General features: G+C 59.8%; 1 protein-coding gene across 1 annotated transcript in view; it reads right to left on the reverse strand.

Annotated features, from left to right (window-relative positions):
• LOC115297569 (kinesin-like protein KIF19) overlaps positions 1-12,567 on the reverse strand; it is a 31,998-nt gene that overhangs the window by 14,438 nt on the left and 4,993 nt on the right. The window contains exons 4-10 of the mRNA XM_029945758.1: positions 11,311-11,398; positions 10,372-10,505; positions 10,050-10,175; positions 9,218-9,412; positions 6,287-6,439; positions 5,610-5,732; positions 3,783-3,933 (exon numbers count right to left, since the gene is read on the reverse strand). Of these exons, the coding sequence (XP_029801618.1) occupies positions 3,783-3,933; positions 5,610-5,732; positions 6,287-6,439; positions 9,218-9,412; positions 10,050-10,175; positions 10,372-10,505; positions 11,311-11,398 (970 nt within the window). The remainder of the gene's footprint in view (positions 1-3,782; positions 3,934-5,609; positions 5,733-6,286; positions 6,440-9,217; positions 9,413-10,049; positions 10,176-10,371; positions 10,506-11,310; positions 11,399-12,567) is intronic.

A 12,567-nucleotide genomic window follows, 5' to 3' on the forward strand; every position in this document is an offset into this window, starting at 1 on the left:
AGATCCTACCTAACGGCTGTCCATGATTCATTGAGCATGCTTCCTGACTGCCCCACTGGGAGCTCCACTCTGGATGCATGCAGCCTGTCGCTCTGACCTAAGGGCAGTGGTCAAGCGATGGGAGATGGGTGAAATACACAATGCATCTAGGTGATGAGCAAGGGTTCTGGGGAGTACCTGGTATCCCGTAAATGCTCATAATGAACGTCACAGAGCCGTGCACACCAGTGTCCCGCTGCTGCCCTGGGCCTGCCAGAGCAGGACCCCAGGGAAGCCCGTGATGCCCTCCGGGCTCACCATGACACCACCACCCCCTCAGAATACTGCCCCCCCTCTCCACTGCAGACCACCTAAGACCAGTCCCACTAATTAAGAGGCTGCCAGGGCGAAGGCCCTCTCACCATGCATCCCTGTTGACTCAGACCCCAACAAAGCCCATGCACCCAGGCTACCAGCTAGCTCTGCAAATTCTCCACAGGAGCATCATCCTCCACCCTTGTCAGCCCCCCAGCCCTCCACTGGCCCTCTGGGACTCAGCTGCCATCAACAGCCCCTCTTGTTTGCCTCCCTCACCCTCTTGCTCCAACAGAAACTGAGACTCTGAGTCACCGGAGAGAGACAGGCACCCGCATGACTAGAAAGCCGGAAAGTGCCCATCGAAGGGGACTAAATACTGCAAACTCTAGTGTGTCCGTCCTGTGGGCCGCTCTGTGGCCGGGAGAAGGGGCAGACCCTTGTGCACAGGCGAGCGGCCCCAGGACATGTGGCTGGATGGGAAACAGGTACGCTACAGGCTGGCATCGCTTACGTGAAAGCACGAAGCCACGCCTCTGCCCCACGCACATGCCTGTGTATAAACCAGGTCCCTCTCTGGGAAGCAAGACCCAGACAGGTGCACAGCAAAATGATGGCAGTGACTGCGGGGAACTGGGAATGGAAGAATAAAGTAAGCCCACAGCTGGGGCAAGGGAAGAGAGAACCGAAGACGGGAGCGGAAACCAGCAGACCCTCTCACCAGGGCTTCCGGAAGCCACTGTCCCTCAGTCCTGCAGCTTCTCCTCCACACTGCTGCCTCCTCATGCTCCGACATGGCGGAGGACCTGTGCTGCCTCCTGTCCTCCGGGGATCCACTTCCACAGGCGCCCCCTGCAGGTCACCGGATCAGCTGCAGCAGGGGTGGCTGTGCCCCACCCTGGGGTCCTTCTCGCCCACGAGTGCTGGAAATGCCATCACAGACTGGGAGCATTTTCACCTGCCTCTGTTCCTTGGCGCTCACGGGGGACAGCGGTGGTCGTCCCGGGCCCCCCCTTTACCAGTTACCCCGCCACCATTGAGGATCCTCCGGCAACACACGGAAGGAAGCGGCTTTCTCCCGTGGTCTTGCTGCACATCGCAAGGGGGCCCCCCAACATTGCCGTCCTGCTCACCCCCTGCTGGGCCTCCCCCGCCGCTTTCCCTCAGGACAAGCCCAGGCCCCAGTTCAGCATTAGCCTGCCAGTCTCTCTAGCCTCGTCCCCACTACACCCCCGCCCCAGCTCTCTGCCCCAGGCCCTTTACATGTGCTGTCCCCTTGGTCAGAAGACTCTGGCCTCCGGTGTGCGTACCGCTCATTCCTTCGCCCAGGAGACCCTGCCTCCTCAGAGAGGCCCTGGCACACAGCTGATCGCCCGTGGCCTCCTCGCCTCCAACTCCACCCCCTGTGGTCTTCACGGCCTCACAGCTCTGCCAGCTCACTGCTGTCTCTCTCCCAGGAGAGCGCTGCCAGGGCCATGCGGACCTCGCTGGGAAGGGCACCCGCTCCACAGCGGGCCCTCAGCCAGTACGTGAAGAGCATGACCCCCTCCGGTTGGTGGGCGCGCATGCTCACTGACTGTATGGACCGGTCGAAAGAAGCCCCTCGCTGAACGTGCGGGTCTCCGAGCGGCGGGCCGGCGGCTGAGGTCCGGTTTCGTCCTGCACTCGCAGTGTTCAGCAAGTTGTGGGGCGCGGACACGCAGTACTATGAACTTATGACACGCGGTACGTGCACGAGCAATGTGGGACATGTTCCCGTCAGAAAAATTCAAATTACAGGTCAAGACTAAGCCCCTCTCCGTCTTCTGGTCTCTGCCCGCCATGTCCCAGATTCCCACCCATGGAAAACCACGGCTGATGTGTGCCCTTCTGGATCGTTTTCTGTGGGGTGCTGTGCCCGAACATGTATCTAGGGACACACGTGGGACTTCTGGAGGGCGAGAGGGATGGGACCAGGGCCAGGACCCTTTAATGGCCATCCGGCGGCATGCCCTGGAGGCCACAGCTGGGCAGACAGGCCAACCCCAGCCTCCATGAGCACAGGGGGAGGACCCAGGTTGCTGGTCATGCCCCCTCCGATGGGCACTTCCTGGCCCCATGGCCTCTTGCACACGGGCCCAGGGGAGCTGGGGCACAGGGCACATGCACTGTCAGGTCGCACAGATCTTAGGCAGCCTCCCAAAGACACCCGTTCATTCACGCTCCTGAGTGTTTCAGCTGCTATTTACAGACTGTGGTTTGTTTATACCATCCGCTTACTACGACCTGGCATTGTAACCGTAGCCAATCCCACAAGTGAAATTTGTCTGATGTTATCTGTTTCCTAACGCAATTAAGAATCTTCTATGTTTATTGGCTGCTACGAATTCTCTGAATCCCCCATTCTTTCCCTCAGTTTTGGACCATTTGTTCTTTCTGGCTGATTTTCTTTATTTTTTTTAGTGTTTTATTTATTTTTGAGAGACAGAGAGACAGCATGAGCAGGAGAGGGTCAGAGACAGAGGGAGACACAGAATCCCAAGACAGGCTGTGCTGATAGCTCAGAGCCTGACGTAGGGCTTGAACCCACGAACCATGAGATCATGACCTGAGCCAAAGCTGGACACTTATCCAACTGAGCCACCCAGGTACCCCTCTTGCTGATTTTCAAACTGTCCTTATTTATTACAGCAAAGCCTTCTTAATTAGCCAAAAGAACAGGTCTGTGCATAGGCATGCACGGGTCTGTATACAAAAGTACACTTGATTTCCTTATTGCCGTTTTTACTTTAACTTACTAATTAATTTGATAATTTTATGGAAAAGTGGTGATGAACTCACCCCAAGGGAAGCCTAAATAAAGCTGGTTTGGAGGTGAAAGGGGACAGAAACTGCATGCCAGGCATGGAGTGTGCTCTGGGGCCAGATGGAGGGCTGAACCCACAACTCTGTGGATATGCCAAATGCCAGTGAGTTGTGCACTTTCAGATGGTGAGTTTTAGGGGCACCTGGGTGGCTCGGTGGGTTAAGCGACTCTTGAGTTTGGCTCAGGTCATGATCTCACAGTTTGTGAGACTGAGGGCCAAGTTGGAGTCCACACTGAGCCTGGAGCCTGCTTGGGGTTCTCTCTCCCTCTGTCTCTGCCCCTCCCTCTCTCTCAAACTTAAAAAAAGGAGAGTTTTGTTACGTGTGGCTTTGCCTTAATAAATAACAATGTAGATGCTGACATCAGGAGAAGCGGAGGACTCTCTGCATTATCTCTGCAATTTTCGCTTGTGTTTCTAAAGACAAACTGATCTGAGAGAAAGAAAAAAACAAAACTGCAGGAGGGTGAGAAGGAAAGAAGGGAGACATCAGGAGAAGACAAGGAGGCGCCGCTCCCGGTGCCCTACGGGCCAGGGAGTGACGGGCAGCAGAGGGGAACTGGGATGGAAGTCCACAGCCTCGGCCACATGCCCTGGGCCAGGGCAGCAAAGCCACCACGGGAGGCCCCGGGAGCTCGGCCCTACCTGGTGCGTCCCGGACGCCGGGCTCCCCTCTCTTCTCCTCCTCCTGCTTCTCGATTTTGGACTTGAGGTGCTGGATCTCCCTGTGCAGGCTGGAGATGCCGTCCGTGTGCTGTTGGATGTGGTAGGACACGCTCAGCAGGTTGCGCTTCACCTGGGGGGTGGGACACGTGGCCATGGTCAAGGCTGGCTAGGTCGGACCTGCCAAGGGATGTATTTGTGCTACAAGTAGGCCACCCGTTTTTGTCGTGAAAATTTACATCAGTTCGACTCAGTCTTAAAAAGGGAGGAACCTCAGACACCTGCTGCCATGTGGATGAATGCTGAGGACACGATGCTGCGTGACACAGCCAGACACAGAAGGATATGCACTGGGACCCAGTCACACGAGGTCCGGGGTTGTCAGACTCACAGAGTAGACAGTGGGGCCGGGTCTGGGGGAGTGGGTGGGGGTCCGTGTGAAATGGGACAGGGTCTCAGTGTGGGGAGATGGAACGTTCTGGAGATGGATGGTGGGGACAGTCGCAGAGCAGTGTGAATGTGCTCAGGGCCCGAGCTGCTCACTTAGAAGCAGTTGAGATGACAAATTTTATGTCACGCATATTCGGCCACAGTACAGGAAATTCAAATGACCCATCAAGAGCTCCACCAAAGGCCCTCCCCTATGTAACCACGGTGATCGCCTGGGCATGTGCCCCTGGGCCTTGCTCCCGGTGGTTCGGAATGTGTACACATACCTACAGGGACATGTGTGGGGAGCTCTCTGGTGTACACTTGGCTTTGGGTTTTTTATGGACATTGTATCAGACCAGGGCTAGTATTCTTTTAAAATTTTCTTTTTAAGTAGGCTCTGTGGGGCTCAAACTCATGACCCTGAGAGGAAGAGTCACCCACTCCCCAATGGAGGCAACCGGGCGCCCCCACAGATATTCTTTTCCTTGCTTCCCTCATCCAGCACGGGGGCAGGGGGTTCGTCCATCTGCCCAGATGGGTCTACCCCGCCCTCTCTGATAGCTGCCCAGTGGTCCACGGGGGGATGCACCTGCCTGCTTGCCCCATCCCCTTGGATGGGCACTTTGGGGCTTTCCTAGTGACACAGCATTTGGGAGCACCAGGTCCCAGTTTGCCCTAGGTGGATTTGGAGCTTGAGGCAGCAGGTCACGAGGCACACGCACTCATGTGTGCATACCCACGGGCTCCTCCTCACGCGGGGCCTGATGTCCTGGATCAGCCCCCTAAATTCTCTCTCCTCTGTCACTCTCCTTTGTCATACCCTGTGGCTGTCATCGAGAGCACTGGCCACAGCCGGAAGCGACAGATCTATGTGTGGGAATCATGTATCCCCATCAGCCTCGCCCGCTGCTGTGCCTGGGCAGCCCTTTGGGACGGGCTCATCCCTGTCAGTGTCCCCTGCACTCACTGGCCACTAGACACCGTGCAGCCGCTCCGGAGACGGGAGGGGCCCGAGCGTGGCCAGAGCCCACAGCTCAGTCTGCAAAGCGGGACAATAAGAGGCCTACCTCCCAGGAGAGGGTGCGAAGGGATAAATAAGCCCTGACATCCAGAGCTGCGAGTGTGCCCGGCCAACGGTCAGCCAGGCCACGTACTGATCCTCAGAACCCTGCCAACGGGGCCGCAAGGGGAAAACGGTCTTTGCAGATGTTCGGTAAGGATTCGAGATGAGGCCCTCCTGGGGCAGCCCCATAAGGATGGCAGCAGAGACTGGGCCGTGGGAGCCCCGGGGGGTTGTGGGGGAAGGGCGGCCCCAGAGGGAGCATGGAGGGAGAGTTTGGCCAGTGGGAGAGCAGGAGATAGGACAGGGGGCCTCACCCTCGTCTTGATGTTCCTGGCCCTGCAGGCATACAGCAGGGTGCTACGAGACTCCTCAAAGTGCGTGCTGGCCGGGCTGATGTGCGCCACCATTACCGTCCAGCTGTTCCCTCCCAGGGCGTCCTGCTCAGCGGAGGGTCCGAGTCAGGGGTGATGCCAACAGGCTCCCCAGTGCCCGTCCCAGGCCCGTCTGGACCCACCCTCCAAGGTTCCTTCTCCAAACCCTGAGGGACCAAGGGCTTTGTGCTTGGGGAAGGGACACATGAGAGGGATGCAGGGAGACCCATCCCAGGGCCACCCTATCGGACTTCTGCTCTGATGAGACAAAGCAGATGGAGAGGCCGGACCTGCAGGGACACATATTTACTGCTTTGCCCATCTGTTTACTAACGCTCTTGCTATGGGATAGAGAGGACAGGGTTTCAACTGTCACACTGTCCAGAACGGGACAGGCGGCCTCAGCAAGATAGTGAGCTCCCTGTCGCTGGGAGTATGCAAGCCCTGGCTGGCCCATCTCGGAGAGATGGAGTGGGAGTCAGGCAGTGACTAGTGATGGTGTTTATAGTGTTGTCCCGCCCTGGGGCGGCGCCTAGGGGTCCCTGGGAGCCAGGTCTGGGCCTCCCTCCCTGCAGGGAAGCACAGATGACGAATGACACAGTCGGCTGCAGCACTGGTACCTTCAGCAGGCGCGTGAGCTTGCTGTCCCGGAAGTTCACGTACTGCGCCCGGCTGCCGCCCTTCTCGCTGAGCGCATTGATGCAGTTGCCCAGCGCCAGGAGGGAGCGGTTGATGTGGGAGCCTTCCTTCATCCTCCTGCCGCGGTTCTGGGTCTGGGTGGGAGAGGACCAGGTCCACGCAGTGCACCGACCCCCTCCCGCCCGGGAGGCACCCTGCTCTTCTGACAGCCTGGAGACCCGAGGTAGGTGGCAGGAATGTGTGCAGAGCCCTGTGTGTCCAGGGCGGGGGTGTGGCCGGGCCAACCTGCTCACCAGGGAATGAATGAGGTAAGAAATGGGTGAGAGGGAGGTCTGGGCACCACAACCCACTCTGATGAGAAACAGAGGGGCGTGTGGGTTTACCTGGGTGGCCCCCCCATGGCAGAGCCTCCCCGCCCTTCACCTCCCGCGAGGGCACCCCTGCCTTGCTCTCTGAAGCCGGGGGCTGCAGCAGTCACTTTGCACCCTCTCTCCTGCACCACTTAACTCCCCGGCAGCTGCCCTGCTCCTTTATACACTCAACATCTTCCTGGCTGCTCCCCATGGGATCCCAGCCTCCATGGGGGCCATGTGGCCTGGGAGCCCAGGACCCCGCATCACCCGGCCCGCAGCAGGGGCTGCCCGCATGAAGGTGCACAGAGGCGCCAAACTGCCATCAGCATGAGCACCTCTGAGAGCAAGCATCGTGGGGACTCCTTTCTTCCCCTTCTCTGTATTTTCCACATTTTCTGCACTGTTTCTAGTACATTTGAAATTGGGGAAAAAGAACATTTTCTCTTTAAAGGCCAACTGGGAGCATGGTCTCAGAATCTTTGACAGATCTCCCAGTCTGTCCCAGCTTCCTTCTGTGCCAGAAGGGGCAATCTTCTAGCTTCACAGGGTCACGGTCAGGATTCAGCACGGAACATGTGCAACAGGCCAACTCGGGCCTGCACCCACAGAAGCAAGCAGTAAACACCAGCTACTGTTTTTATCAAGTGGGAGCCGGTGCAGGGTAGGACTAGAGCTGCTTACGTGTCCGGAGCCATGGCAGCTGCTCACGTCAAGTGTCTTTGTCACAGAGTTGGGGGGCTTTCTCAGAGACTTTGTACCCTGAATAAAACTCTTTCACGAGTGATTTTCGGTGAAGAAATGACAGCTCACGAAAGCCAAGCAGATTCTACAAGTAACTCACGGAGGCCACTTGAACATACAATTGAAAAAAGCCAAGGTCTAGAGAGGGGCGGCAGCATGCCCAAAGGCACACAGCAAGTCAGAGCAGAGTAAGAGCAAGGACGCAGACCCCGGACCCCACCTGTGGAAACCCCTTCATCTTGTCCCCTGAGGACACAGCCAAGCCCAGCTAGCACGGACCAGGGTCCCAGACCTTCATCACATGGGGCCCCACCTGCACAAACCTGTCGGCACCCACATCTGTCTGTGTGTCAAGCATGTCCTTTACTCTCTGCACTCTGATGCTTTTGCACCTGGGGCCCTAGTGGAGCCTGGAGGGGCTGCCCCAACCCCCACGGGTCAGCCAGCCCCACCCACCATGGGCCAGCCAGTTTCTGGAGATGAGGAACCACGAACCCACCAGCATGCCTTCCAGATGCGGACCAACCAACCCTCAGTCCATGCCCCATCCACCTCACCCTCGGGGCCTCTGTCCCCTAGCCCTAAGCCCCCAGCAGCCAGACAGCCCGGGCAGCCCCCATGTCCCTGAGCCCACTGGAATTACCCGGACTGGCCGGTCCTCAGTCTGCTCGCCCCGCCTCTGCACTCCTTCCCACGGAAACCACAGTGACTCTCACACAAGCCCCATCTCCCTCCGCCTCCTGGCCGGGGGCATCGTGCCCCCTCCTCTTGGGACTCTAAGACTATCTTTCCAAGGGCGGTCGTCTCCTGTGTCCTGGCCCTGCCGTGCCTCACATTCTCTGCGAGCACATTACATCCTACACCAGCCTGACTCTGGCAGCTGGTGAGGGCCTGCTCAGTTCCACAGGGCAGGGGCAGGGCAGGGGGAGGGCGGGGCAACAAACAGATGAGTGAAATGACCCCGTGATTGAAAACCCCAAAGACAGAGCACACGGTGCAGACTGGAAGCACAAACATCACAGCAGTGAAAGGCACGCATGCAGGTGGACGCCCCCAGGTCTGAAGCCTTGGTCCACGGCCCGCCGTGTGCGCTGCCCACCCTACACTGTGCTGGGGGGATTATGGGGACTCTGCGTGCTAAGAGCCTGGTCTTTGGGGACGTGCAAAATGTCGTTGGTTGCTAACACTTCTGACTTGGCCTCTGTCAAGCACCTTCTCTGCACCCAGCCCTGGGCTGGGTCCCACCCTCAAGGAGGGAAGCGCAGCCCCATTCCCAGCAACAGGTGCCACCAAGGACAGGCAAGCCAAGAGCTCAGGGGCAGGCAGGCAGGCCCCTCGGAAGGAGTATCGGGGCCTATGGCCATGTCGGGCAGGAGTAAATTGGGCACCGTCCTCCCAACAGCCAGTGTGTAAAACACACTGTTCCCTCTGCCTGTCGTGCTCTTCCTTGCACCCTCCCCCCAAACTCCTGATGACTCCACACCACCACCCTGCCCTCCTTGGGGTTCCTGTCACCTCCATGCAGACCCTGAATCTCAAGCACAGGCCTACCCGAGCTGTAACCAGCCACTCACACATGTCTTCCGCAGGGAGCACCTGCCACTCGGGAACTGTGACTCTGTAAATACTGGCTGGGTGGGCTCCGCTGCTCAGCACTCACTGGGAATTTCCTCACTCTGTGATCTTGGCCGCTGAGCCGGCGGGTGGCTCTGCGGGGCCAGGTGCTGTCTGCGGTGAAGACCCTGTTGGACCAGGAGGGGCCCGCTTGCAAAGCAGGGGGACTGGGGACAGTGTGGTGGGCGGGAGGGAGGACAGGACCTGCGATGCCCGCTCGGAGCCTGCCAGGTCCACCATGAACAGCTTCCCAACGCTCACTTCCTCGGCCAAGTGGGGGCCGCAGCTCCACTGCCGCACGGTGACCTGCAGCACGGCGTGGGAGCGAGAGGATGTCTTGTTGGCAGCTGTGGGCTCCTGCGTGCGCTGACGGTTGCCCTTGGTGAGGAGCTGCGTGATCTGTGGACCAGGGACCATTGGAGGTCAGGGGCCACACGCTCCCTGCAGAGCCAGCGGGCAGGAGGGAGGCCTGTCCCCCGAGCCCTGCTGGGCAACCTTGTCCAGGGAAGGCAGGGGCAGCACGGTGCGAACACTTGTACCACCTTCCCCTCCTCTACCTGTGGCAGACATCGCTGGGGGCCACTAGCCCACACCCCAGACCCAGGGGGCCACCGGCCTGCACCCCAGAACTTCCCCCACAGAGCCCGGCAGCCATGTGGACTTGTTGGAGGTGGCAGGTTGGGCTGAAACCCATTTGTGTGGGAACTGCTCTGGGGATCAGGCCAACGAGCCTGGCAGGGCACCTGCCACATGCCGGGTGGTGCTGGGACCACAGAACACGTGGGAGGAGGACACTGACACAGTGTCGCTATTGAAGAACAGGCAGGAAGGCTCAGTGGGTAGAGCGGGAGGTGTATCGGTGACTGGTGACGTGGGCCCCGATCGTGGGCCAGGGGACAGGGCTATGAGCGCAGAGGCGCCATCCCCTTGGCTGGAAACCACAGGGAGCTGTGCGTCAGCTCCACTCCGGGAGCTGCAGGGAGCGCGGCCACCCAGGCTGGGGCACGCCTCCCTCCCGGGGCCCTGGAACACTCACCTCTTGCACGTTAGAGGTGGAGACCTCCATGATGCCTGGGATCTGGACGCTGCCCCGAGAATCTTCCCTCAGCTCCAGGCACCCCGAGGATGGGTTCAGGAGGTCCCGGATCACCTCATTGTAAATCTGGGAGGGGAGACAAAAACTGGAAAACTGAGTGGGTTCGGTGCAAAGGAAGCAGAAAGCTTGGTATCACAGAAAATGGGGTCTTTGCGTCTGTAGGGAGATGCGCAGAGGACTGAGGGTCCCCGCGAGGGGGACCAGGGGGTGACACGAGGCTACACACACTATGCACAGGGCACCGAGGTGGCGGGCGGCTCACCTCCAGGTAAGACACGGACACACTGCAGTTGGCGCTGCCTCGCGTCTCGATGGCCCGGAACAGGTCGCTGAGGGCCCGCAGGTAGACGCCGGGCTCCGTGTCCACGCCCAGCATGGTGTACGTCTTCCCCGCGCCTGCAGACAGCAGGGCACCGGCCCGGGCGAAGACTCCTAAGTGGGCTCCAAGCCCGCCCGGGCCCACGCCCTCAGGAGACCGTCCACGCACGTCGGACAGTCAGACACGCGGACACACTATCTTCCACCTTGGGAACCAGGGGAGAGACCCGGAGGCCGACAGCTCCTGAGCAGGAGGAACCTGGGACGCAGGGATGGCGGGATCAAAGCTAGGACGCCGATGGTGGTGGGGCAGAGGCGCATGCTCCCCCCATGCCTGAGCCGCTGCTGTCTCTATGCTCACAGGACCAGCGTCTGCCTCTCGTTACAGAGCAGCGTCCACTGCTTGCTTGCCCCCCTCTTGTCTTGCTCCCCCAACACCAGAGCCTGGCACAGGTTGGCGCTCCCTAATGCCTGAACGAACGAAGTGAACAGGCCTCGGCCCTGGGCAAGGCACGTCTCAGTCCTCAGTCTCCCCATCTGCCAGGCCTCTGGGATTTGAGTTTTCAGGGTCAGAGGCAGCTCAGCTCTGGGGACCTCTGTCGGGCCCAGCTCGACAGAGAAGACGTCTATGGGTTCTCCCGGGCAGTGAGGCGCAATCCCAGATTCACTTCCCCCCCAGCTGTGTGGCCTCAGGGAGGCCACTTTACCTCTCTGAGACCTAGCTCTGTCGTGTGTGGAAAGGGGACGGCTGACCTGCATCTGGGGGCCGCTCCCGGGACGGAAGGCGCCAGGGAGAGCCGCGCACGGCACGTGCTTTGTGCCTTCTGTGAGAGCCTGCTGCCATCACCAGGTCTCCTCCTCGGGACACTGCCCTGGGCCGTACCTGAGGGGCCGTAGGCAAACACCGTCGCGTTGTATCCAGAAACGACACCTTCCACTAGGTGCTGGGTGGTGGCACGGTACACGTCTTCCTGTGGACGGACAGAAGGACGGACAGTGGAACGCACAGCCCAGCCAGTCAGGGCACGTGGCTGCCAGAGAACACAAACGTGGCTGCAAACGTCCCGTTCCCTCTGCGCTGGCCAGGGGCTCCCGGGAGGATGGCCGTGTGCACACGGCGTGGGCCCTGGTCCCCATCCTGCTGTGGCGCCCCATGGGATGAGACAGGGCCGGGCTCCCGGAGCAGCGTCCAAGGAGGCTTACGCGGGCATGCGTGTGACTAGCTCCAGCCAGGAGCCTGACATGCGCTGGGGGCTGGGCACCCATGAGTCCTCTCCTGGGCTTCTCAAGAACCAAGAAAAATCACACAGAATGCAGAGACCGGATGGCGACAACAGGATGTGTGTCTGTAAAGAGCATGGGGACTCCTCTTTATGGGACAAAACCAGGACCGAGGGGTCAAAGTTTCAGGACAGCATCATTTCAGGTAGGGCAGCCGTGCCCAGCAATACGTGTGGTACTGAGCTCCCTATCCACGGGGGTATTCAAGGAAGGATACCTCCAGGGGTGTAGGTTTGGCTGGATTAGACAGAAATGAGGCCCACCTCCTCTGTGCTGACAGGGTGCCTGCTCTGGACCCTGCTCTTCATGTCACTGAATTGTCCCCATAGCCCTGGCTGCTCACACGGTTCACGGAGCTCAGAGGCACCATCTGGTGCTGCTTTCCTCAGCTCTGGACTTACACCGTTAGGAACTGTGACCTGGCCCTGTGTGAGCGCAGGCAGCCTCGGTTTTCCCCATCTGTAAAATGGGGATCAGGTCTGTATGTTTCAGAGGGTTGTTGAGAAGCTCGCAATACAAGGCACGTGGAGCACTGAAAGCAGCCCTTGGCAGGTGGCAGCAACCAGTCAGCATCGGGGACCAGGTCCCTCCGGTCACTGACCGGCTACCATTTCGGGAGTAAAGGAGGCATGTCTGCTCAGACAGCGGCTGGATCTCCTTATGACCACCGCCGAGCAGCGAGGGAGGAATGTTCCCAGTGCCAACAGGTGGTGGGTGTGTCCTCAACAGGCCCTTCAGTGCTGTCCGTGTGGACTGGGCTGCCAGGGCCACAGCCCCCCCCCCCCCCCCCCCCCCCCCCCCCCCCCCCCCCCCCCCCCCCCCCCCCCCCCCCCCCCCCCCCCCCCCCCCCCCCCCCCCC

Source organism: Suricata suricatta, chromosome 8 (assembly GCF_006229205.1).
Source record: "Suricata suricatta isolate VVHF042 chromosome 8, meerkat_22Aug2017_6uvM2_HiC, whole genome shotgun sequence".
In the NCBI taxonomy this organism is placed as follows: Eukaryota; Metazoa; Chordata; class Mammalia; order Carnivora; family Herpestidae; genus Suricata; species Suricata suricatta.